Raw genomic sequence first — 27,224 nt, forward strand, 5'->3', positions numbered from 1 at the left:
GTGGTCAGTATTTTTTTTTCTATAACTTTATGCCAGTACATACAAATGCATGAGAATTACAATCGGCTAACAATAATGGTATGGGACAGCAGCAGTGAAAACCAAACATCCTTATGACGGAAAAGAGGTTAAAAATTCATGGTGAGTTGAACTCCTGTCAATCTTTCTGCAGACCAAGTCAATGCCACTTAAGCCACCCAAATGGTGGTAATCAGCTAATCAGCACATCAACCACAATGGAAGCAATCCGAAACATCTAATCAGCTTGCAATTATAATTTCTTTTACCTATCTCTGATTCAGGTCCCATACTAGAACCAATGTCAACTTGAGGACTTCAGAGGCCCACAGTATGGTGGATAACCTTTGAGGCTAGGATTCCCAAAACTTTTGGTATCATTGCACAACAAGGTCTGCTACATGGTTCATAGACCTTTGAATGATGAATGTGTAGAACAAAATCTGTGATCTGGACCCTTACAAAATTAACGTTCATATTTCATGGTGGCAGATTGTTTAGCTTAAGAACAGATGCAAGAAGAAAGCACAGCCAGACGTAAAAGATGATCAGATGCAGAGTATTCGGCGGCTGTGCTTCATGTCGACTTGCCAAATGCAACAAACAATCATGCTGATTTCTTCTTTTGACCAAAGAACAACTTCCAACTGTAAGTGTTGCCCTTCCGTTCTGCAGCATCCAGCCGATTTGCACCAATCTACAAGATCAAGAGAACAAGGAGTAAGATGTTGTACAGAATGGGGTGGAACAAAAGAAAAAAATTTAAGTTCTTGGCACATGCACATGCAGAAGCACAATTTTAAAAATAGAGTAAAAAATTAAAAAAAAATGTAACTTCTAGCAACTCTTGGAGAAGCAAATGAAATTTATGCAGGAATCCCAAACAGCAATAAAGACCAGTTTTTTCCATGGCCTCTTTTTTCTTCTCTCAAAGCTGAGCTTTAATCAATACAAATTAGACTTCCACTCACCTATCAATTACCATAATCATTATCACCACAGCGAGCTAAAACCACATAATATGCAATGCTCTTTTCAGTAGGAATATTCATCTAAATTACTATCTTGTTGGCAATTGAGTTCTTGAGACTATTTCAGCATATTCTATAGGACATAAAAATTGAGAGAAATCCCACTTTGTTTTGCTTTATAAATTACTATCTTGTTGACAATTGAGTTCTTGAGACTATTTTAGCATAGTCTATATGGACATAAAAATTGATAGAAATCCCACTTTGTTTTACTTTCTTGTCTAATAAACTAGGAAAGAAAGGAATCAACTTTTCCAATTAGTGAACTGCAGCAATCAAATACATTGTCTAATCTATTAGTTACTATCATAAATTTATGTGTTGGTGATAATATAGTCAATGGAGATTCATTGGTTAGATGAAATCAAACCGAGTTTGTACACGAGTAAATAAATGTCATTGTTTTACATCATATGATTTTCTTTAAGTAATGTAAAAATAGAAGTACAAGACAGAGAGGGCACTGAAACCATGTCTTCAGTAGGAAATGGTTAACAGAAAATATCTGACAATATGGCAAGCTCAAGAAATGTTTTTCAGGGAAAGCTATCAAACAGTCAGATGGGTTCAAAATAATAAACTAAAAAAATTGTGATAAGGTTGTCTACAACCTCAATAATTGAATTGGATCCATGATTCTAATCTGTTGCAGGGTGAGGTTTTTGTGGTCCTACAAATAATATTTAGCATGCAATCTAATTAAGCTTTAGACAACAGCTCTAATAACAGTCTCAGGATGCCTCCATAATGTTACAGTTTGACAACATATAAATACTCATTATGTGTCTGACAACTTTTATACAACATCACACAATGGTTGTGACAATTGTTATTTCACACTATCATGGTAAAGCTGTTATTTTGTTTCTGATATCTCTTAACATCATAATGGACCAAAACAATTTGAGGCAGGCCGTGGTAGTTATTGAGCCACAGCATGTTTAATAAAAAAGAGCCAATACCCAATTATGACCCTGACTATCCAAGGTCCTGGGAGGGGCAGGCTGGGGACAAAAAACCTAACATTTGACTTCTTTTTTTTGGCGCAAAGTGGCTTCCCCATATCTCGAATCCACACCATCATGCAATGGCCCCTAATTAATATGTTATAGTACAGCATGCAAATTACACGAGCTAATATAGTATAGCACAGAGAAACGGGTCCATAAGGGCCGATGGGGTTTCAGACGTTCATGGTTCTTTTTGCTGGAATTTCAGGTTCAGACCTATATTTTTAATAAAAGTGAACCAGCAACATCAAATTTGTTAAAAAAAAATGGTGATGAATATCTAGATTTTAACCTATGGTTCAGGGTTCAAGGGTTTAAATTGGCTTTTGAAAGTAAGTGGATAATCAAATCACAGTGTTTGCTGGGGTTTCAAAAATTCTGAAATCAACCTATTTGCGAGCTATATAGATTGGAAGGTAAATGATAACAAAAAATGGCCACAGTGAAATTTAAAGGACTGAGAGCAAGCAAATAATTAGGAGATATTCAAAAGCATTTGGGAGATTTAAGAACTGAAAGATGATTACAAAAATTATGGTGAATTGGAAACAATCGTTTATAACTTAGATGAGAATGACAGATACCTTATCCATGAACCAGTAACCAATGGTTGGCATGTACTGCACCAAGTACATAACTAGCAGTACGGGCTGCAAGTCAGAGCACAACAATTAATTAAAATTTTGTGACATTAGGGGAAAAAACGGAACCCCTCCAGTTCAAAAAAAAGAGAGATGAAAAAACTGATGTGATTCCTCAGTATAGTGACTGCTATTTCCACAGTTTTAATGGATGTCTAATAGACAAAGCTAGCACTAGAAGCATGGAAAAATCCTAGTATATGGGATTCAAAGCAAACACTTCTGCAAGAAAATAACCTGATACGATATCCAAGCCTCTTTTAGCCCATGAGTTGCTGCAACAATTGTTAGCTCAGCACATCTTTCTGATGACACACGCTTCTGTCAAAAACAGAGTACTTAAACGGTGGAAAATGGAATAAGCTCATGGACAAAATAGAGGGCACGAACTATCAATTTCAAAAAATTAGCCAATCCTAATAACATAAAATGTGCAGAAAACAGCCAGATATTTGACAGTGAAATTTGTCATGCATTTGTTCCAGGATGATCCCAATCAGTATACAAAACAACCAAACAGCAAGGCCTTCATACAAGAAGTTTGACTGAAGCATAGAATACAAATAGAAGACTTATCATACACTAATGTCTGCTCCTTCCCACTATACTATTATTACATATAACAATTTCAATTGATCTCAAGTTTACATCCATCAAAAGCACAAGAATCAGATGTTGGATATATCTTTGTTAAAGCAACTACAATTCCTACACTCAACTCACTTCAAGGGAGGCATAACTCTTAGAATCTAAATCCTATGGAGGAAAACTGCTGATGGATTTTCCAGGCTTCATCCATCAAAGGGTCACAAGTTCTCCCTCTGCATTTCTGCCTCTTCCAGCATGTAGTCATTATCGATGTGAAAATCTTTCAAATATCCTCAACATTCTTCCCTTGCATCATGTCCTCCATGTTTGTCAATGAGAGGTCTAGCAATCCTTCTGTCTTGATAGTTTGCCATCATGATGAGATCGAAACAGGGCATTCTTTTCCACCACCACAAACTCAGCGTACCAAGACTTGAGCTCCTTGTTAGGGAAGAGGTCCTCCACTGCCATAAAGTTCATGGATTTGTTCTCCCAGAAGTACCCGACCTTGGCAAGGATCATGCAGATGCCATTGAGGAAAGGTCACACTCATTCTCAATAGCATTCTTGATGATCCAGGACCATATCACCACGACTAGGCATGTCAAACAAGCTAAGCTCAAATGAGCCAGGTCTAGCTGTAGCCTGGCCTAAACTTGTTTTCTAATTGAGCTGACCCCAAACCAGCTCATTTAATTACAAGCCAAACTCCAGCTGTTTATGAACAGCTTGTTTAAGAGATTTGGAGCCGTGTCCTTTATGTTTCAAATAATTCTGAAGGTCATATCTCAAGTCATGCAGTTAAATTATCCTCTTTTTATGTAAATTATGTTAGTCTATAAAAAATAAAATGAAATAGATTTTTATTGATAATTAATAACTAACTATGTATACAATACATTCATGATTGTTTTATCTATATTTTCAGCTTAATTGAGGCTAGCTTGTGCAAGCAACACCCAGCTCAGGCTTTCTCATTTACTAATCAAGCAAGCCCACAAATTGTGGGCTCAATATTAGTTGCTCATGAATGGCTCACTCATTTGACAACCAACCATGACCAAGTTCCTCAACATCATCATCTTCTTTTAGCCATCATCTAAGGAAGCCATGGCTAGTCCCGGAGAGAAGAACAAACATAGGAGGAGAGGAGAAAGAAGAAATCTTCGAAAGAGAATAAACCCAAGTCTTCATCAATCACTTTGAGAGATGGAAAACCTAAGAATGCAGCCAAGTGAAGTGAAAGTTATGATGTACATATATGTAGATATTCCTTTCTGTTCCTCAAGGTATTCATTTCTAAATCAAATTACATCCATCTTTCAAGTGATTCTATAGACTGTTGGAGTACAAGATCCATATTGGACAGGACTAGGCCAAAAAAAGGGCTAGTCAGTAAAGGCTGATAAAAAAATTAATGTCCCTCCACAATTACCATTAGATAAGATAGAAAACTTTAGTAATGACACTACCCACGTCCCCAACCATCAGGCTTGAGTGCTAGCACTCAAAATCTCTCTATCTCGCCCCGCCCCCCACCCCCCCCCCCCCCCCCTCTCCTCCTCCTCCTCAATTCTCTCACTCCCTCCTCCCCTACTTAGTAAATGATTTTTTACTTAATCAAAGGAAAATGATTTAACAAAACATGGGACCTTCTTGAACAGATGCAAGCTATTTAACCTAAAGGATTGAATATAGTGTGAGAGGATCCGAACTTGACAAGCTAACTAGATGCAGATTTTCAAAAGAGTAGAGAATTGGTAGAGTTGTGCAATTATCTTTCAGACTGATCTCAAATTAGGAATGCTAAATTCAAATGAGGAAAGACAAGATTATAACAATTATTTCTCTAACAGATAAAAACCATATTTTGCCAAGGAAATTCTTTCACTTCCTTTTTTTTCCCTCCTGCTGCTCAACATCAAAAAGAGATGGAGATACCCCTCATCTCTTCGAGATCACCATCATCTCGACCTGGGACCAGTTAAAATCACATTCATGGTCATCCCATCTAATTCCCACTGCAAGGACTCCATTGGCCTGATGATGGCGGGAGCTACCCCCAGTGGAACGATAAGTCCCAGTTGGAGTTTCTGCCCTTGGCCCAGTCAATCTTTGGATGTTTTAAAGTGTAAGAAGGTGAGAGTTTAGGTTCAAAGAAGGTCTGGTGAAATTGGAAGTTTAAGCTTAGGGTTTTCTTTAATTTGCTCAGAGAAAGTCTAAGCTTAGAGTAAGATAAAATATTGAAATCACAATCACAAGTAAGATCCTAATCTTCCTAGTTTTTGGACAGCAAAAAGAACTTAATGAAAAAATCTTAAGTGATCTACATGAACAGAGAGAACTATGGATTTAAAATAAAGGTTATTATGAAATGCAAAATAGAGCTTTAGAGAACTGAACTGTTCAGAGCAGTTGAGGTCCTCAGAAGTGAGATGGATCAAGCTTCTGCAATGTGAGCGACATTTGCGGTGGCCTTTTTCTTGAGTGAATTACTTCTTCAGTGGTCCTAGCAGGATTTGAGGTAACTACCCGCTTAAATGATTGTACTCTCATTTCCCATAGCTTTCCTAGAATGACCTCTTTCCCAATCACTAAGAATAACCGATTGGTTTAGGCTGAAACATGAATTTATCTCACTTAACATGCCAGTGGATTCTTTATGGTTTCAAATTGGCATATAGATGAAGCTTTAAAATCCTGGCAACAATCATGGCATGAATGAATACAACTATACAAGGATGCAGTTCCTCTGATTCAAAATGGTAAAAAGAGAGACCTGGCTCTAGTTTAATATTCTTCAGAGTTCATACATTCTTCAATAAAATTAAAATAGAAAAACAAGGACTTAAGGAACTAACCTCAGAAGAATCACTTTGGCCAGATGAGCTTGCTCCAGAAACTTTTGATGTTTCTACGGGTCCAGGACAAACAACAGTGACCTTGATGCCGTTCTGAAATAGCTACAATCAAGAAAAATCATAAGAGGTGCAGATAAATAAGCTTGTAACAGAACTACCAAGAAAAAATCCATAAAATAAGCATGGCATAAATGAAATTCAAACAACTTGAGGGGGTAAAGAACTTAAGTGAGACATAGTTAAATATAAATCCAGATATTCCAGTAACATAACTCATGTTGTAAATCAATTTAGAAAGGTAGATGCTCATATATTGGAAGGAAACAGCAGACTGGAATAAAAGGCACACATCCAAGCTGAAATAAAAACAGGTGCAACTTTACTTTCTATAACATGTTGCATGGAAATTATAAGAGAAAAAAAAGAAAAACTAAGGTCACAGGTGTTAGATCTAACCAAACAATTAACCTGTAGGAACAATACCTCAGAACGCAGAGTATGAAAATATCCATTTAAAGCATGCTTAGAAGCAGAGTAGATGGCCTGACCTGGTGCAGGACACTTTCCAGCTGCACTGCTCAGCTGCAACTAAAATGTGATTAGCAACCGAAAGGGTCTTAATATTAAAAGTCACTGCAAGGTCCAGATTATGAGATTCATCTTTCATCGTACCACAATAAAATGACCTCTCCCTCTTTTCAACATAGAAGGTGCAAGAAGGCGAGTAAGAGTTATTGTTCCCAAGACATTTATATTAAAAGTGGCCTGCAGAAATATATATGCAAAAATATTACATTCCAGAGAACACAGAAAACATAAGAATATAAAGCAGTACTGATATACCTGAAGACCTTTCTCAGTTTCTTCAACAGCTTTTCTCGTCTACAACCAGATAAGTAAACCAGATAAAGAGAATTAGAATGTGATAATTCTCTTGAATTGTTAAATGTGCATCTTATGGCATTACTGGAAGTGGACACCATCTACTAAAATTTGACAGATTAAATCTTCTATTTTATATATACAAAATGATCCACCATGTGCTTGACCAAGGAAAATTTGTAGCAGTAATATAAAATTTTTGAAAAAATTAAAAATAGAAAGATAAAGAAAGCTATACTTACAGGGCGTTCAAAGGCTGCATTGTGAACCATATAATCTACACCAGCACCAGAAAATAAGGATTCTGCCTTCTGTACAGCTTCTTTGAGGGACTCTTCGCCACATGACAAATCCAAAGGCAAAACTTCAACTCTACCAGGTGAATATTTACCTTTTCCAAACATGCAAAACGGAAAGAACACAAGGATAAATTTAAGCCCCTGATAATGGTGATACTTCTTAAACTCATGTTTGCACAGTGATCCTTTAATTAGAATAGCAAGGTGATAACCTTTGATTTCTTTCAAAGAAACTTACTGATAAGTTCATTTTTGACCCGTTCAAGTTCCACAGTATTGCGAGCAGAAAGGATAACCTTTGCTCCTAAACTTACAAATTGCCTTGCAAGAATCTCCCCTGAAAATGCAAGAGACATGCCTCATTTATCGAGATGGAACCAAAAAAGGTCACTTCATGGTTCAAATATTTGATCAGAACTCTTAAAAAACCCACTAGTGATGTATTAACATTGACCCATGATTTTATAAGCTCGTATATGTAAAGTCCCTGAACTTTTACACAATACTGATGCTAATGATGTCTCCAAGCATTGTAACCTAGAACTTTACGTATAGCCACTAGTAATCCACCCAAACACCACCCACCCCAAACTTATACAACAAAGTCCCCTAGAGAATTTTAGTTGTCATCCATACAATATACAAAACATAAGGACGCAACAATAAGCAGGCTAAAGATTATTTTAGCTCTATAGCAAGGTGGTTAGAATGAGTTATGAGGGTTCCATTGGTACCTGAACCCCCAAAAAGTAATATTGTATAAAATTTAATTACAGTTTGGTCCTATAAAATCATATATCGATCCCCACTGCAACCACATACAGAACCCCACTATCTTCCTATGTGGTTTTATTATGCAAAGTTCTTACATTTCATTTACTCTTTCTTGAAACAAAATAAATCTGGAATAGCGTTTGTCACTTCTAGATGGGTGCACCTATTTTACATGGCCTTTTCAATTTCCAGCAAGTCATTTGTCCTGCAGGTCTTAATCAATTTTTATATGTTCCTCCAAGTCATTTGTACCGATGCTGAAGAGTTATAAAACAAAGACAAATGATTCTCATGGTGGTGATCGGGTCAAAGTCTTCAGGTGTTCAAACGTCAAATTGCTTGGCACTTTATTGAAGATGAAATTATGTTTCTCAAACCAAGGCCAATATCATAAATGGATGTATTTAAATTTGCTCCACCACTATCATATGCCAAAATGACAGAAATAGATCATAAAGTGCATTGTCTGAGAATAACATCTATTTGAACTGAATTATGGCAGATTGTTCTCAAAATATGAATTATGGCAGAATGTTTGAGAAGGTTTCATCATCTAACCTTAAAGCATGCTAGACTGTAATGTGCATGATTCACCATGAAATTCTTGATTTTTTTTCAGGGAGTTATGAAGCATAGACATGGATGCGAGCTAAAGATGTGACACGATGTGGATATGTCAATGCAGCAAAATTTGCAAAAGTAGGACATGATAGAGCCAGGATAAGATGATTAACCTACATGTATTTTTATACATTTATGTCTAAAAGAGGATCCATAAAGTATGACGCATTATCTAAATAGAATCGTCCATACTTTGCATGACATTATCAACTTCCATAAACTCATCTTTTAGTCATCATTTATATTCTAGATAATGTAATGTGAACAGTGTAGATTCCAAAGTTAGTCAATCATTGTTAAAAAGTTAAAGACGTATTTAAAAGAAAGAATTAGAAAGAAAAGTCCTCTCCCTCATTTCTGAAGGTAACGGGGAAGTAGCTCGAGCATATCTAATAAATAGCAAAAGCAACTTTGTCATTTTCGAAAATAGGATTTGTGATTTGTACCATAAGTAACGGATAAAGATCCAAAAGTATCCAATGACTATCAGTATCTGATATCCTAAAATTGTCCAATATGCGATATTATATGCAATTTAAAGTATCGGTGGTCCCTAGTTCAGGAGTATCTAAATGAAGTTTTCTATAATTTCATAAATGATAAGGACTAAGAAGCATCCCTTGAAAAGTTTAGTTGCCTAGACTCATATATCGAATTACAAATGTAGCAAAGTTGGAAAAGAAAGAAGTCAGATTCTATAATGATGAAATATAAAAAGTAGCCCCTTCACGAAAATGGACACTCGTGCTCAATTTGTTAGTTCAATAGAATCATTCTGTTGACATGTATGAACTTATGCTGTATTGATACATCCAAAGAAGAAGCTAACTAGTTTCTAATTAGTAAGTATGCAACTAAGAAGACCTTCTGGGAATAACACAATGCCTCTTCTAAAATAAATTGAAAACAAAGTTATATGACTCATTACTTTTTGTTTTTCCTTTCCTGCAAGGTTGCATCAGCAGAAGAGAATGGATTCCAATTTGCAAAAATCAAATAAATTTCTATAACTGCATCACAGAGAAGGCCATTAAAATGACTATACAAGTGCTAAATCTACATGTAGTTTTATGATCGACAGAGTCATTAAACTGGAATTCAAAAGTGCAATTACAATAACAATACAAGTACAGAATACAGATGTACTTAAATATATAAGTTTTGTAGCTGTCTGAAACAATTCGACAATTACAAACAACAGCTGTCACAATCACAGATAGAAGCAAGAACATTCTTAAAAGACATGCATTTTAATAAAATTCATGACAGGGAATCTAATATGATTAATACAAGTAATAGCAGATTCCGAATATATGAAAGAGGATCAATACAAAGCATAGACTTATAACGAAACAAACTTAGGAGACAAGCTGCTCACCAATTCCACGGCTTGCGCCCGTAATCCAAACAACCTAAACACCATCAACAATAGTTCTACTCAGAAACAGAAATGAAATATTCTAAATCCAGTGGAAAATTGTGGACTAAACTAGCAACCAAGGAAACCAGTCACTAAGGACGCGATTACCTTGCCCTCCACTTCTTCTCGTTTCGCCGGGCCTCTTGATATCAGAGTGAAATCGCCTACAGCGCCGAAATTACATCCAAAGATTCAAATTTTTTATTGCACAGAAACCGGATCAATTCCGATTCTTGAAACATGGAATGATAGAAAGAAGGGAGGAGGAGTGGAAGAATGGAGTTAGGGCTTGGGGAATTCTCCACTCACCATCGGCGGTGGCGAATTTAAAGAGGAGAGCTGCGGTCACGGCGAAGAGGAGGCCGCCCAGGACCAGGGCCAACATCTTCTCCTCTCACTCGGCTGAAGACTTTGGTCGGGAATTGTAAAGAAGGGAGCTTTGCAATCGATTGCACCGATAATATCGTTGAGACTTGGCCGGCGGCGTGCATCACTAGGGAGTTAAAAAAAAAAAAAAAAAAAAAAAAAAAAAAAAAAAAGTTGAACCGTCCGATGAGGTGCAGCCGTTTACACTAACGGACTCATGTCACGGCCGTTACAGAGGTTTCAACCGCCTTTGGTGATTTTATAGATTTTTTTTTATTAACAACTTTCTAAATATTAAATTTTGTATAGATAACCTTTCAAAATTGATATTTGTACATATAATCTTGTAAAACATTTATTTTATTATCCTATCTTTTTATCCTTATTTTTGCATATGTCTCCACATCATCAAACGCCGTTAAAAAATTAACAATTTTAAATTAAAATAACTAAAATATCCTTAATGAATAGATGGGGCAAAAAATAAGCATTTATAAGATAATCACGATGGAGGACAAAAAAATAATTTCAAATTTTAATTTTATTTTTAATTAAAATACATATGATTTTTTATTAACAGTGTTAGAAGAATCACATCTGTCAAAAAAACATCATTTTATAAAGATATAAATATAAATATAAATTTTAAGAGCATATTATGTAAATTTAAATTTTTAGGAGGATATCCTTGCAAAAAATTCCTAGTTTATATATAGGGCTAAAAAGCTAATCGTTATTATAATTTTTTATTTCGTAATGGTCTCTTTAGTCAAATAAAATATTATTTTTAAAAAATCAAACTTTTGTATTAAATTTTTATTAAATTATGTTCAAAAATAATTTTATTATTCAATGGAAACAGAAGGGAATGTTATTGTCCGTTATTTTCATTATAATTTTCGTTAAAATAATTATTATTCAAATATTGAAAGTTTGAAATGCTATTTTGAGACAAGTAATGGCTGAGAGGGTCATTGTATTATAAATAAACAATTATTCTGAAATATGAGGCAATATTTCACCATTATGTTGTTATTATAAAAATAGTATGTTGTTTTGATACTATTTTTCTATATTAAAAAAATACTTGATGTAAAATTGAAATATTAAAATCAATTTTTTTTTTCAAAAAAGTTCGTAATGCTTTATCGTGTAAATATTAGAGTCGGACTTGCAATGAGAAAAATAATTATCGGACAATAAGCTTGTTATTCCACTATTAATGTGCATTATTTTGTATTCTAATAGTGTTATAAAATTTATTATGTTAATATTAAATAATTTAAATCAAATTGGATGGCCCAAATGATAATAATTATAACTATTATAAAGGTCACATGTGGCTTCAACGGAGATCTAATGTAATGGAATAATGTCGTTAATCAAACCTTGCCTTCGACCAAAACTTTGAGGTAGCATGGCGCTACAGGGTTTTGGATTGGTGGGCAAGAATTTGATTGATCCACCTTTGGACAAGTACAGTGACAATTAATCATGATTTGAGTTGGACTTTCAAATCTTCATGAAGAATTTATATATGCACGTTCGAGAGCATAAAACATTCCATGCAAATATCCAAATATTGCTGGCATGCATATATCCATCAATGTGGCAAATATTATGATATATCTATTATGTCTAATGTTACCCATTTTTTATAAGCTTAAGCTTTGGGGATAAATTGGCTAGTTAACATGGTATAATTACTCAGGTTTGTCTAGGATCATGAGTGCAGATCTAAAATTTAGTTATTTATTTAATTATTCTTGGTTATTGATTATCCTTGTTGAGCCATACCCTATCATGCCATAATGAAACATTTCTCATGTGCAATGGATCAATACCAAGCAACACAAACCTAGTGATGCATGTTGGTGTGAACTATGAAATGGCTTGAAGTTTTTTTACCACCAGGCTTTTATAAATGATATGCTATTCTAATCTCGGGCATTAGACTTCAGTTTAATCACTAGAAGCTTTTATTATAGCACTTGATATATTAAATAGATAACGATCATAGACAAATATATTGTTTTGGATAATAAACTTTTTATCATACACTCCGCTATGCTTGTGAATGTTATTTATTACAAAGGAATTTATGTGCCTTAAATGTGGCACCTCTGTGCAAACACAACCTGAATGGCTCACCAACTTCTTTAGAATTGAAACCAATCATCACAGACATATGGAGGCAAAACAGATGTGGCAGCAGAAACTTTTACAATACAGCATGTTTCTGTGATCAAAAAAATATTGACCAGCTTCTGATCCAATAAAGTTTAACCAATGTGTTCCATAGCTAGGGTAATATCCTAACAAAGGAAAACCGTTGTTAGCATTATTTTAGGGACCATGTAACAATCTACCTCATTCATAATAATTTTTTTTATTAGCGAATATAGTATCAACCTTTTTTTTTTTTTTTTGTTAGCATGAACTTGTTAGAGTGATTTTAGGAATTACATAACAACCTGTATTATTTATAATATTTTTCTTTATTAGCGTGATCATGTATCGGCCTATATTATTTTTCTCATATGAAGTCTGTACACGAGTATATATGACTCCTGAGATGTACCAACTGTGATAAAATAAAGATATAAAATCCTTTTTATCCCTCTCTTTTTTTGTTTTTCTATTCTCTTGTAAATATTTCAACATGGTATTAGAGCCACCGATCACCTAATTTGCCGCCACCATCTCTTTCATTATTGTTTGGGTGGTTGTTGCCATGTCTAAAAGCTTTGAAGATCTCCATTGCTTATCTATCGATCTTTATTTCCGGGTGAATCAATATTCAAAGATCCTCTATTTTTTAGTGAATCATCATTCGAAGATCTCATATTTCTTAGTATATCTACATATCCTCTATTTCTGGTAGATTAATATCGAAGATCCTTTATTTTCTATTGAACTGTAGCTCCTCTTCACCGCTTTTCTCTCCAGCTTCAGATCTTCGGTCGTCTCTCTTCACCGTCGCTCAGCCTCTTTCTCTCTATCTCCGATTTTATTTACTGTCTCCGACTCCTTCACCATATAGTTCGAGATCTCTTGCACCTCTTCCATGGTGCCTCCATTTACGAGGATTGCCAACCTTTGGTTGCTTTCTCTCTGTCCTCTATTTTAGCTACAACTGTCATTTTCTATTCGTCTTCTCGCTGCCACATTGTTGACAAGTCAATCAGCCACATCGGCAGACACGTCAGTTTGTCACGTTAGTCAAACACATTGACAAATACCAGTTTGCTATGTTAGTCAGTCATATCAGTAGACGCATTAGTCTACCGCATCAATTAGCTACGTCAGCATTACCAAAGGCATTAGTTTGTTGCGTTAGCTTCCTGGTTTGTCATATCAGTTTTTAAGCTGCTATGTCAGCTTCTGTTCTAACATATCAAATTTTATATTATTACACAGCTTGACACATCAATCTACCATATCGACTTTTGAGTTCTTATGTTAACTTCTAATCCGCTACATCAATTTTTGAGTAGCTATAACAGCTTGTATTCTGTCACACCAGTCTCTGTGCTGCCACGTCAGCTCCTGATCTAAGCTGCTATGTCATCTCCTAGTCTATTATGTCAGCTTCTGAATTGCTACTTCAGCTCTTGATTTAGTACATCAATTTCTAGGTACATTCGTAATCTAGTTTCCAAACTCAAGTTGGCACCTACATTACCATCTTAAGTTTGAGAAGAGATGTTAGTATAATTTTAGGGATCACGTAACAATCTGTATCATCTATAATTTTTCTTTTATTAGTGTAATCTTGTATCAACCTATATTATTTTTCTTTGTTTACATGATCTTGTTAAGATAATTTTAGATATTACATAACAATCTGTATCATCCATAATATTTTTCTTTGTTAGTGTGATCATATATCAGCCTATATTATTTTTCTTATATGGAGCTTGTATATGAGTATATATAACCCCTGAGATATAGCAAATATAATAAAATAGAGGTATAAAATCTTTTTTCTCCCTTTTTTTTTTTGTTTTCCTCTTCTTCTCTAGATATCTCAACACCCATTACCCGTTGATCATTGTAAGATTGTAGCTGCTCAGAGATAAACAGGCTTTCTACCTTTCAATATTGAGCAATTTTCACTTGTTGAATATTTAATTTATGGAGCATGATTGTGGAGCCACCTCAAGTTCTCGATGCAATAAAAGCACCAAAAGCTCTGCCTCCATACACTTAGTCCATAGCTTTGTTGTAGGTTGCTAATGTTGTGGTCTTGAGTCCCCTTCGCTCATACATACATACATACATACATACATACATACATATATTTATTTATATATTGAATATTAAAATTTGTAAGAGAACATGATAAATTTTCCTTAAAAATAATAAACTCTTATTGCTAAGAACATGTAGCAAGTTTATTGAAATTGTGCTCATCATTATTTATTGTAATAGAAATCATCTACAAGTTAGTTTTATAGTAAAATTCTCTTTTTCAATATTTACAATCAAAAATTCTTCTCTTCATTCCTACAAGAAAATGGGAACAGAAGCACTAGTTCAAGGCTTTGGCATTCTCAACCCTTAGGCTATGACAGGAGATTTTGGAGGCGTTTTGCCCTTTGTTTAAGGGATGGGACATTATTGTAAAGCTTTTATTTCTTAATATTTAAGCGACTGATCATGAGGCAGGAGAGATCACATGAGGCTGGCTCTCTTTCAGACTTTTTAATGCTTAGATAATATGATACGCATTATATTCATAATTACTTAAGCTTGTTTTGATAAACATATTTCTAATTTTACTTCAGAATCACTTGTGCTATTAAAGAACCATAAGCTATCATTGCGAAATTGCACGCAGATTTTAATCTGAAAACTTATTTAGCTAAAGAGAAGAGAAGGTTCTTGAAATCTTCCTTATATGGATTAGAGATTAAATAAAGATCAAATCCCAGAGTTTTAGGAGAGATGGTGGGATTAATTGTGCAGTATTTTAGGTGTTAGTTCCTATTTTGGAGCAAAATTCTTGAAGGGGCCATGCAAAAGTGAAATCTGATTTATTCATTGAAAACATAGCAAATTTTTCCATAACATGCCAGGTAGTGTAAATCTTCTTCCTACAAGCTCTCCAATGGTTACATTTTTTTACCAACCAAAACTAAGGAAATCAGCATACGGAGAGTAAATTGTCATACGGATCAAGTAGTATCATTTCATTGTGCCTTAGCTGCCTCTGCCATCCAGAGCAGCTCTCAAGTTGTTTTCTTCTTCTGGCCAAAGAGCATTTCCATAACAGAAGTGTTGCACTCACTTGCTGAAGCATCCACCCGATTGCTCCCAATCTATGGAAGATAATTGAGTGAAAAAAGAAAATCAAAATTAATCACAGTACTCAGTGGAGAAAAAGAGTTGCAACTATGTTAAAAGATCATGTAAATGGAGGCTTTCAAGCACTGACATAGCCTTCAACTAATGAAACAGATATCATCATCAAGTGAAATTAAAACTTCGATTGTTTTCTGTAACGGGTATGTGTTTTCAAGGACCTGAGAAGTTTTTGTAGATGATTACAAAGGAGAGGCCAGCAGAAGAAGAAATGATTATTTAAAGGATCAGTAATATATGCATTTTTTTGTGTGAGAATATATGGCTCAATTTTGGAATCTCAGTTCCCTTAGTAACTGCATTTAAAGCAAATGCTTTATTTTCCGCTATATCTTAAGCAATAAAATATTTAACTAACAGATTCCTAAATCATTACGTAACTACATAATCAGCATTAAGTGTGACTGAACTGGGAATGCTCGACTTCCCTTATTTTTCTTTTGAATGTAACTATCAATCAAAAGGGTGATAGAGAAAGAGAAAAGTAGATTGTCTTGAGACCTTTAATGGTATCAAAATAGGATAACTGGATAGCATACGTAAGACGAGAGTAAAACATTCTCATGATGAAAACAAGCAAGATGACTGCAAAAATGGTAAAAGATCATCGCAAGTTGACTAGTTCATAACTTGGTAAGCTCTCAAATCTATGTCAACGAACTTTTATAAACAGAATTGCGACCATCATCTAGATGTTATTAGAATCAGCTGAATTAATTTTTTACATATATTATATAAAGTTTGGGGGAAAAATTGGCAAACATAACGGCAAAGGAAATATATATATATATATATATATTCGACAGAATTTAGAAGCATCATATGAAACTTCAGTATGATACCAGACCTTGTCCATGAACCAATAGCCAAGGGTCGGCATGTACTGCACCAGGTACATAACTAACAGTACAGGCTGCAAGAAAGAGCACAAAGTTTAGTAAATTTATGAAGCTAGATTATTTCCCCTTTTTAAAAAGAGGTATCTTTTTGCAATGCAGATAGAAGTGGAAAAAACAGATGAAAAGGAATCTATATGGGACGGCATGAGATCTTTTTTTCAGTTTTGACTACTTTTCTTTGACGTCTATTTGCTTTTTTCTAACTCAAATTGTATAAGCGCTCTTGCTATTGCATATGCTGCCTAAATAATGCAATCAGAAAGATACTTCATTTCAAGAGAATGACCTGATTTGATATCCAAACTTCTTTCAATCCATGGGTTGCTGCTCTGATGATTAGTTGTGCACATCTTTCTACTGGCACAGGTTTCTGAAAAAATGGAAAAAGAATGTGAAAGTGCATTTGTAAAGCTCTCATGCCAAAATAGCAGTTTCTGAACTACAAGTAATCCTTATGGCTTCAAATGATCATCCACAAAGGGCTGAATCAGATGAATTATATCCTATTTCTGTGTGATCTTTAAGAAGTAAATTGAGAAGCAGAATTCAATATGTAACATGAGTGGCTTCTGAAACAGTTCCACCTCCAAAGGGAAGTTGTATGGTGAGATTTATTATGTTCACAGGGCTTAAGTTTGGAGCCAGAACAATTGTCTTAGCCAATAATAATGAGATAAAGAAAATGACAGTAGGAGTGCTCGAGTATTAACGATAGACTGGATCATTTTGAACCTGTTAACCCACTAATAACTAGATCAATTGGTGAGATTTTATAGTATTGAAGAAGGTCTCGGCATCTCCTTTTTTTTTTAAAGAAATCTATGACTAGTCTGAATCAATGAAAATTATGGATCTTAAAACCAAATAAGAAAGACATTACGTGAAGAAGTCTTTGGAATATGAAAAAGACCCTTAGTCACCTCATAACCACAAATTGCTTAATATAAAATGTTAAACATATTGTTCAAATTATAAAATTTTTCTCTGATTTTATTGCTAATCTTTCTCAAAGGAAAATCATCCCTGATAAAGCAATGCCCGATCTTGCAAGCCGATCATTTGATCCTTAAAAATAAATATTTTGCTAGAGCAGTAAGGAATCTCTGTGTGGTTAACAAGTGCACTTCTTTAGCAGCAATAATTAATAGAATTTAGGTTTCATGAGCAAGTAAGCTTTTAATTTATCCTATTCCATTATATAGGAGCATGAATAAATCAGAGGTGGCAATAGTTCTCAAAGTAGCAGTATCCCACATATAACAATGTGTATTATTTTGTCTATCAACAGGGATTTTCATTGGGCCAACATCTTTTATTTTTTCGCTTGTATAATTTAATCAGAAAAGATGTCTAATCAGCCTATACATCAAAAGAAAACAGCTGCTACTCTTGACTAATTCATTCAAGTAAAATATGATCAGCAATACTACTGGAGCACCAAAGCAATTGTATTTGAAATATTCATGCATCAAATATGTTTTGAATTAAACATTGCCTATGACATGTTTCTTGCACAGTTAGATCTAGATTGTAGCAAAGTAGGTGTAAAGACGTACCTCAGAATCGTTGTGTCCAGATGCATGAGCTCCAGATTCTTTTGATGTGTCCACTGGTCCAGGACAAACAACAGTCACTTTAATGCCTTTCTGATTCAGCTGCAATTGTAGACACTATGTATGATATTTCTCTCTCACCAAAAGACATTATTCTGGAATGAGCAAATTTACAGTAGTATCCAGATAAGAGCAATCGCTATTTCAGTGCTTACACTCCCTGATTTCATGTAACACATATTCAATTTGAATCACATTTGTCTGAATCATGCTTCAACTATCTGGTAAAGGTGTCATGGAACCTTTCTATTTCCCTTTTACTCTCACTCCAAGGACTTTTCCTTGCCTCAATCAAGTTCCAGATATGCATCAGAATTTAGATAAACATTAATTTCTTTGGTCAAATGTCTTAGAGATCAATAAAGAGTTGGGTTTTCTATTATTAGGTGTGACCTACCATAATAACATCAGAAGTAGGCCTTAATCATCTCAAGGAATTGGTCAAGGATGTAGATATTTAAATAACTGCGCAAAATATCGTATTTCTTGTATTCTTGAGTTTCTTTGGGAGTTCGGACGATCAAAACATATCTGAAACATCTTAACAAATAATATCTTTTTACATTCTCTCCACTAAAATATTGCAAGAACTCACATATACATAACTAGTTAAAATTATATATTATATCTCCATGATAGTATCTCCTTTAATTTTCTTTTGCCAAGTCAGAGACTTGGATATGTGTCTAAGTCAGATTCTCACATCCATGTCTATGCTCTCTGACTGCCTCTTTGAGTGTTCTGCAGTGTTGATAAAAATTAAGGAATAGATGCTAAAGCCCTTCAAGTTATCTAATATACTTGATGATTACCTCTGAACTCAATGTGTGGAAGTATCCATTTAAGGCAAATTTTGAAGCAGAATATGCAGCTTGACCTGGTGCAGGACACTTTCCTGCAGCACTATTCATCTACATGCAACAGTCACCTAGATATCAGAAAGAATGAAAACCAACACACAGAGACTACTTTAAACAATAAATTATGATTTTCAAATGATGAGATCAACGTTCGACGCACCACAATAAAGTGACCATGCCCTCTTTTCAACATATATGGTGCTAGAAGCCGAGTGAGAGAAATTGTACCCAGAACATTTGTTTTGAAAGTAGTCTGCCAAATGAGAAAAATAATACAATGTTTTCTCTAAAGAAAAATCATATGTTCTAAGAAAAACAAGGAAATAATGTAGTACCAGTAGGGTTTCCTCGGTTATTGCCAAAGCTGTTGTCGGCTGCAAGTGAATGTGATATTACGATAAGTTGATAACACTTATTAAGAGCCTCCAATGGTATTAGTCAAATCTGATAACAAATATTCTAGGAGAGCGCTGGTAGGACCAGGCAGCATGGATCAAAATAAGATAATAAGATTAAAATTTAAACAGTAGTTCTAGATAGGTGAAATCATTTGTGAGGAAAAAAAGTACATACAGGATGATCGTAGGCTGCATTATGGACCATAAAATCAACACCAGCAGCAGAGAAAAAGGATTCGGCCTTCTGAACAGCTTCTCTAAGAGACTCCTCCCCAGATGCCAAGTCCAGGGGCAGAATTTCTACTTGTTTTCCTGTGCTCAAAGCAGCCAAAAACAAATTAATGTCTAAATATTAAAATGTAAAAAAACATTTTCTATGCACAATTCTACTCAAATATCACTGCTCTAAATTACAGTAAAAAGGTGTGCTCATATAGCTCTGGAGGCTGCTTACCAGCAAACCTAGCTTTGACTCGTTCCAGCTCAACTGCATTTCGCGCAGAAAGTATCAGCTTGGCTCCTAGACTTGCAAATTGTGTAGCAAGAACCTCGCCTGGAAATTCAATAAATATTTTTATAAATGTCATACTGCTAAAATCAATGATAAGTTTCCCATATCCCACCAAATGATTGCTTTATAAGGACTGACATACTAGCAGCTTTCATCATTCTTTCTCTTCTTCCGTACATGTGATCAAATCTAACCCACTCATCAGAGAAAAGAAAAGAGGAGGAAGAAATTGAAGACCTAATGTCTGAAAAGAAAGGAACAATACGGCCTGATATACATTGTTGTTCCTCCCTATTATCTTAAGCTTTTGGGGTAGAGTGGGATACATGAGTTGAAAGTCAAGAATTTAATTCCCCTATAAGTCTTTTTTTAAAAATTTAATTCACCTATTTATCACCTTAAATCTTTTCTTCTCTTGACTTGTTCCCAATTATTATCTTTGAGTCCTTATCAGTTTATGCAATCGCATGCACTGTCCAAAGGGGTGTTAAACCTTAACATATATTGTTGAGCCCTCCTTTTAATGTTTTTTGGATCTAGTGGTTAGCTAACAGAGAAGATCAAAAGAAAATCTGCTTATGTGCTATAATAATCCATGATCCATGTTTCAAGGTAACAACTATTATGTAAGCATTTGATTTAATGCTTACAAGCACAATAGCTTATCCTGACCGACATATGAATCTGATAGCTAGCAATTTTTTTAAATTATAAGTAAGTGATTTTAAATTGCAACAAGCACGAAACAATTTATCATGTTAGCCTTGAAAAAAACCCCCAAAAACTCTTACCAATTCCCCGGCTTGCACCTGTAATCCATACAACCTGCTCAACACCAACAATTGAACAAATATAATTAAAAATATATACAACTCAACTCAGTGGCCAGAACACAGAATTAAAAGAATTTATAGGACATAATAAAAAGAAACTTCTCAAATCATGCATGTGCTCAGACAACCACACCGAATCTCACCTTGCCTTCAATTTTTTCATGCTTTGCAGGCCCTTTTGAAAGCAATGTGAAATCCCCTAAAAAGCCAAAATAATCAAAGAAATGAAATCAAATTGGTATTGCACCAGAAAAATAACAACAACAGCAACAACAATTATAATAAGCTAAAAAAATGTCAAAAAAATTCTTCTTTATACCATCTGCATTTGCAAACTTCACAAGGAAGGCAAGGAGAGCAGCCAAGGCGAGGGAAACCAGGATGAGGATCAGCATATTTTACTTCCTTTAGATTGGAGTCTGGAGGCCTGTCAAGTGTGAAGCTCCTCCTCCTGTTCTTCTTCTTTCTCTTTGGAGTTTGAAAAGAATAGAGGAGTCTTTGGAGCAAGAATGGAAAGAGCATTGATATAGCATTCCCCCATGGGGGACGAGAGCCCTCCTTGTGGTGTTTCCACCTTCTTCCTTTGAAGTCCGAAATTGACTATGGCTGGTCAAAGCTCTCCAGGTCCTTGGATAGCCGTTATTGGCTTGGACGGTTTGCTGATTAATTAGCTGTGGAGGCGCCGCTGAAAATTGAAACGGATGCCAATGATCAGAATTCAGAGGCCACATGTCTAGTAATTTTAGTTCCACGTATTGGAGACGGCAATTGTGACCAAATTCACCTACTCCACAGGTTCACTACTAAGACCTGTTCAACCTGTTATCACATACTTGACTGACTTCACTTTTGTTTTTTCTGATGTAAAATTAGATCAAAGAGTCCTCTGAAGAAAAGGAAACAAAGAAGAGAAGGCACAAGAGTGGTGAATCCAGCTACCCAACACCATACAAGGGATTGCTAGGAAAGGGGATGGGCAGGGCATACAGGACCAAAGAGATCCCTCATTACCATTCCACCAAGCTTACTGCAACTTTGACTAAATCCTCCTTCCAAATCCATTTGACCTATTTAGTAAATGAGTTGCATAGGTCGGCTGGGATTATCTATTTGATAGGAAAGTCAGGTTCTGCGTTAGTTTCTTGACCCAATAAGTAGGTCAGATTTGGCGCATGCAGAACTTGATGGTTGGTTCTTGAGATGTTTGAAAGTTGAAAGTCTTGGTCCATTAAACACCAACCGTACTGTATGAAATCAAGTGACCGTCTTCTTCCATGCATGATTATTTGTCAAACAAGTCGACTTGATGGTTGGCTCTTGAGATGTTTGAAACTTCAAAGTCTTGGTCCATTAAACACCAACTTAATTGTATTAAATCAAGTAATCGCTCCTTCCATGCATGACCATTCAGTCAAACAAGTTGAAGATGCCTGTGTTTGCAGGTACCTAGCACAGTCAATATAACATCATGAATCATGCTTGTATTAAATATAAGCTCTGAATGATGATTTTAAGATACAAGGATTCCTAATACATTTGATAATACTTTCTTTCATTAAAAACCAATTATATGGATATATTTACAATAATCACAAAAAAGGTTTATATCAAAAAAATACAACGTGACTTTTCTGCTTGCAGTCATACAGATATTTTTCGTTTTCTTCTGTCAAGTAAAATCAGCTACAGATAGTAAAACAATATGACATTATAAATGCAGAACAAATTTCCCATTCATCACCAGAATTCAGAAGGTGCACACAAGTAGCATTATGGAGTCAAATATTACACAAACCAAATAATATAGTTTTAGACCATATGGAAAGGATGCCTGCTGCACAATTGCTGACCCTGAGAACATAACTTCATTTGCCCATATTTTTTGTTAAAGATTATAACAAAGACGACGCAAAAATGGTCTTTGACACACCAACGAGATTCACTAACCTAGTTGTTTAGTGACATTTTCCTCGAGGAAAAACAATAGAGAGCTTGATGTTTCAGGTGCAAGCCATACTTCAATTCAACTCTTAAATTCTGACTATCAGCAAAAAATACAATAAAAATGCCTGTATGAATTGCTATACAGACCCATTAAATTTACAGAATAGAAGGGGGCCACAATTTTCTTAATTGGAAAGAACCGATCACTCTCAATTTTGCAAAGAAAAGAAGCAAGTATCTATACTCTGATCTTCGTGCCAAGATACATCCATTACATGACTCTTTCCGCTGTCAATATATCTAGGCAGGACTTGTGCTCTGCCTGACTTTGCTGAGTTGACTTTCAAGTTTCTTCATCTTTGCTTCCTCCCCCTTAATTGCAGACTGAGACTGCAACAAAAAAAAAACGTAAAGTTTAGCAGCATTCAATCTCTAGCATCAATCCCTAGAGACTGGTGCTGAAATGGGAAAAAAAGATTAATAAAGTTTCCAAGAATCTAATAGATGCTAGAAACTATATGTTGCAAATAAGAATAAACAGCTTTTCTTCTTCCTGACCTTACTGAGTTCACTTTCAAGTTTCTTTATCTTTGCTTCTTGCTCCTTAAGTGCCAGGGTTAGAGATCGAACATCCAAAGTTTCCGAGAATTCACTCAGAGATTGGGACTGCCAGAACAAAATAGAATAAAAAATTTAGTACAATTTGGGATATTAAGCATCCAAGAATCAAATAGATGATAGAAATTATACCTTGCAAATAAGAACAAACTCCAACTTTGCTGCAGAAAGATTTAATAGGAACCATAACAAATACTATAGTGTTTCATCTTGACCAGTTTATTTGTGAGGATCCACAAAGGCATGCATTAGTCCCACACTAGGTGCGCATTGGAGAGATCTTGGGTGCTTAATCAAGGCCGTAATAAATTTTGGCTAGCCTATGTGGATAAAGTCATCGGTCGTTTCAAATGGTATCAAAGCGACTCGACCCAAGGCTCGCGTGGCTAGGGGACTTGGCAATACAAGCATTTTTAGAGCTAACCATGAGCTAGTCAAGATGTCTGTAACTGGCCCTTTCCTTGACAAGATGCCAACCTTTAAAAGGGGAGAGCATGTGAGGATCCATACTGCATGCATTAAATCCCACATCAAGTATGTATTAGGGAGCTTGGGTACTTAACCAAGGCTAACGACTCCAAATAATAACTTATAGGTAGCCTTTTTGAGAGAGGTCCCGAGTTGCTACGTTATCTCAGATGCTTCATTTTTCTCATGCTTCAGTCTTTATTACCATATCTGAGATTCCATTGTTTTCATTCAGTTACACCTACATACAAAACCATAATCAACAAGCCTGATTTAAATTTTTCAGGCTTGACCTTCAAAACCACATTACCTTCATTCTTATGAAGGGCTAAATACTGTCTTGCAAACTTTATTGTATCTTCTCATACTTCTCATCCACATAATGATGACCATCTCCAAACATTCTAAGCACAGACCATGAATACAAGAATGATAACAAAGGCATCCTTCCATTTCAAGTCATTAATTTTCATACAATTGATAATTTATCTAAAAAATGTACAGAAGCCAAAAGCAAGGATGTTTTTGATGGCTAGCAAGCAACTGCAGTGGAGGCATTGGAGGAAAGAAGAGGAACAAAATGAGAGATGAGAGAGGTCAAGGGATCAAAGATTGGAGAGGGTAACAACAAGTATGACTACTTTTGGTTTAGGCAATCCGTCTAAAGGATGGTCTGCTGTCAAATAATCTAATTATATTTAATGAGTGTCCATAATAATACATTAATTTGGGGCTTAGGCCAAGCCTAAGAAGGCCAAGGTCTATCAAGCCCAGCCCAAAATCATATTAGCCCCCTTAAGGCCCAACCTGAGCCCAATATCCATTTTACCTTCACCTAGCCTTGGCTTGTAGCTAGCTCAGCTTGAGGGAGGCGTGCCAGCGCTCTCTCAAGCTTATTAGCAACCCTAGATAATAAGGGTTAGATGCTGAATAAAGAAATTGAAAAATAACAAAATAGTACGTAAGATTACCTTCCATTTAAAACATGAAAATCTTTTAACAAAAAATATGATAAGATTACCTAGAAATCAACAATTTGCTTTAGGTCGAGTATATAGTATATCATCAGGTCACGTAATAATTTTAAACTAGAAGTCAGAAATAAGATATTGGTCATGCCGTTCTTGAGTGGATCATGACTGCACTTGCATGGAGCAGAAAAGAGACAATAAATATGATAAGCCTCAATTTTGATGAGCTTAAAACAGTAATGATAGAGACATTATCCACCACCGTGCATGTTCCATAATGTGATGCCAATTGAAATTTACAGCATAATCAGCATGCTAATGGTTAACAGAAGAAGCAACGCAAGAAATTAATGCTGACCTTTTCCAGCAGTTGCACACGTTGTTTTACCTCCTCCACTGAAATCTCTTGCTTGTGAACCATTTGGAGAACATAAAGCAGGTGTGAATGAATGAACTCTGAACAGTGCTGTTCAAGAGTACACTGTGGGATAGCAGATTGACAGCCAACTTGATAGAAAGGGCAGTTTACAAGCTTCATCGGGCATACAGTTACACAATGCCTATCCATCTCGCGTCTCACTATGTTCTCTGGGCAATTCTGCTCACATGGGAGGACCTTGAATGGGCAAACTGAGTCATGCTTCTCTGTATGAATAGCTGAAAATGTAGCTTTGCATCCCACATTTGTGCAATTTACAGGTCTGAAACAACACTGGCTTCTATGCTCAGCAAGCTGTTGGGCAGTGTCAAATTTGATTGGACAGTGAAACATGTTTCTAAAATCTAGATTCCTGAGAAGAGTCTCTGCGATGGCTTTCCTTCTATCCATTAACCAGAATCCATTCTTATCCATCTCTTGGACAAAGTCATCGATTTTATCCTCTCGGCTTTCGCTCATCAACCAACCTGAAACACGGCTGAACATATTCCTTTTTGAATTTGTAAAATCATTAATGAAGTTAGATATGATTTCAGTCGGATCTTTAGAAGTTTCTTCCATTGGATCCAGATTACCATCTCCTCGGACTGCAGACTCTGCAAGATATGTTTCACTTCTTTGTGTGAGATAATCCACCATCTCCTTTCTCATTTCAACAGCTACAGAAGCTGGACCCTTAAAGAGGCCAGTGGTGTTATCCACGCAAGCTGTGGCCAATCCAGGAAGCAGGAGTTTTGCTATTTGGTGCACTAATTCGATATCAAATTGGTTGCAAGAAAGTAATGAGCCACCTTCCTTTACTGGCCCCGTATCTGATACTGGAAGATCCATGGCACCTTCTAATTAGAGCCTACAAATCAATGAACTTACATATGGTAATAATGGTATGCAAAAAATAAACAGATACTATGGCACAATTAGTGAAACAATGATAATAACAAGAACCAAAACTCTCAGCTAAGCTGTAATAAAAATTATTTCTAGGTTTAGGTTGAATTTTTAGTAGCTCCCTACAAGCTTGAAGGAATAAGAAAACTCAAATTCAAGGTTCATCACGTTAATAACTGATAAATTCTCTTGTTATATAAAAGCATCTGATTGATATCCTTTACCAAATCATATGTGAAAAATTGATGAAATTCTGAATAAAAAGGAGAATTCATGCTTGCGACGAATCTTTCTCTCATTTTCTTTCTTCTCATTTCCTCTCACTGTTTATCTTCCTTGTCTGTTTATTGCTATTCTGATAATCTCACAACCACATCAACAATTTTGTCGATCAAGAATAGTATTTTTCCCTCTCTCTCATCTATTTCTCGATTTTTCCTGTGCATAAGTGGGAGTTTTCATGGAACCCAAAGTTCTATCATGTGAATGTGAAGAAATTTTTTTTTTTTTTATTTCTGTTTCTAACATTGCAGCAACAAAATCTTATGAAAAAAACGAGTAATAATTCTCGCAATAGTTACCTCCTTTATGCCCAATAGCTACGCATGACTCGAGAACTCCAAGATCTACCTTCCTGATTCTTGCTTCCCGAGCTGGTCATCGAAACCAAGATTGAGGAAAGGCATCAAATCAGGTAAAAAGAAAAAAGAAAAGAGGAAAACAAGTAGAAGAAGGAAGAGATTGCGTTAGGGTTTAGAATTCCACACGTAGGTAAAGGAGAAGGAGATCAAGCGTGGCCAGCACACAGAGAGAGAGAGAGAGAGAGAGAGAGAGAATGGCTGGAAAACCTAGAAATGAGAAAAAAAGAGGAAGAGGGAGGGCGGGTCATAAAACCGGTAACAGT

General features: G+C 35.5%; 3 protein-coding genes across 6 annotated transcripts; all 3 read right to left on the minus strand.

Moving 5' to 3' along the window:
• Nucleotides 1–239: 239 nt before the first annotated feature.
• Nucleotides 240–10,625, minus strand: LOC103714904 (dehydrogenase/reductase SDR family member 7). Of its 3 annotated transcripts, none has more exons than XM_008802375.3 (12): nucleotides 10,455–10,625; nucleotides 10,254–10,309; nucleotides 10,104–10,137; nucleotides 7,569–7,667; nucleotides 7,274–7,422; nucleotides 6,993–7,031; nucleotides 6,822–6,914; nucleotides 6,633–6,731; nucleotides 6,150–6,242; nucleotides 2,938–3,021; nucleotides 2,644–2,709; nucleotides 240–715 (listed from the first exon to the last, which is right to left on the minus strand). In XM_008802375.3, exons 1-12 carry the CDS (start codon nucleotides 10,528–10,530, stop codon nucleotides 626–628), a joined length of 978 nt encoding a protein of 325 aa, XP_008800597.1. In that variant the 5' UTR covers nucleotides 10,531–10,625; the 3' UTR covers nucleotides 240–625. The 3 variants fall into 3 exon arrangements, with proteins under 3 accessions (XP_008800597.1, XP_008800591.1, XP_038989603.1); XM_008802369.3 differs by having other exon boundaries at nucleotides 6,150–6,251; nucleotides 10,455–10,624; XM_039133675.1 differs by lacking the exon at nucleotides 2,644–2,709 and having other exon boundaries at nucleotides 251–715; nucleotides 6,150–6,251.
• Nucleotides 10,626–15,533: 4,908 nt separating this feature from the next.
• Nucleotides 15,534–22,486, minus strand: LOC103714885 (dehydrogenase/reductase SDR family member 7-like). The gene is made up of 12 exons (XM_008802332.4): nucleotides 21,312–22,486; nucleotides 21,136–21,191; nucleotides 20,951–20,984; nucleotides 20,103–20,201; nucleotides 19,824–19,960; nucleotides 19,586–19,624; nucleotides 19,411–19,503; nucleotides 19,203–19,301; nucleotides 18,334–18,432; nucleotides 17,064–17,147; nucleotides 16,726–16,791; nucleotides 15,534–15,835 (listed from the first exon to the last, which is right to left on the minus strand). The coding sequence occupies exons 1-12, from the start codon at nucleotides 21,385–21,387 to the stop codon at nucleotides 15,746–15,748; spliced, it is 972 nt and encodes a 323-aa protein (XP_008800554.1). The 5' UTR covers nucleotides 21,388–22,486; the 3' UTR covers nucleotides 15,534–15,745.
• Nucleotides 22,487–22,838: 352 nt separating this feature from the next.
• On the minus strand, nucleotides 22,839–27,179 carry LOC103714866 (TNF receptor-associated factor family protein DDB_G0290965). 2 transcript variants are annotated; one of them, XM_008802320.3, is made up of 5 exons: nucleotides 26,902–27,179; nucleotides 26,008–26,282; nucleotides 25,352–25,899; nucleotides 23,495–23,602; nucleotides 22,839–23,326 (listed from the first exon to the last, which is right to left on the minus strand). In XM_008802320.3, the coding sequence occupies exons 2-5, from the start codon at nucleotides 26,261–26,263 to the stop codon at nucleotides 23,237–23,239; spliced, it is 1,002 nt and encodes a 333-aa protein (XP_008800542.1). In that variant the 5' UTR covers nucleotides 26,264–26,282; nucleotides 26,902–27,179; the 3' UTR covers nucleotides 22,839–23,236. The 2 variants fall into 2 exon arrangements, with proteins under 2 accessions (XP_008800542.1, XP_038989604.1); XM_039133676.1 differs by having other exon boundaries at nucleotides 25,352–26,282; nucleotides 26,902–26,973; nucleotides 27,086–27,161.
• Between the last annotated feature and the right edge of the window lie 45 nt (nucleotides 27,180–27,224).

This window comes from Phoenix dactylifera, chromosome 14 (genome assembly GCF_009389715.1).
Source record: "Phoenix dactylifera cultivar Barhee BC4 chromosome 14, palm_55x_up_171113_PBpolish2nd_filt_p, whole genome shotgun sequence".
Classification (NCBI taxonomy): domain Eukaryota; kingdom Viridiplantae; phylum Streptophyta; class Magnoliopsida; order Arecales; family Arecaceae; genus Phoenix; species Phoenix dactylifera.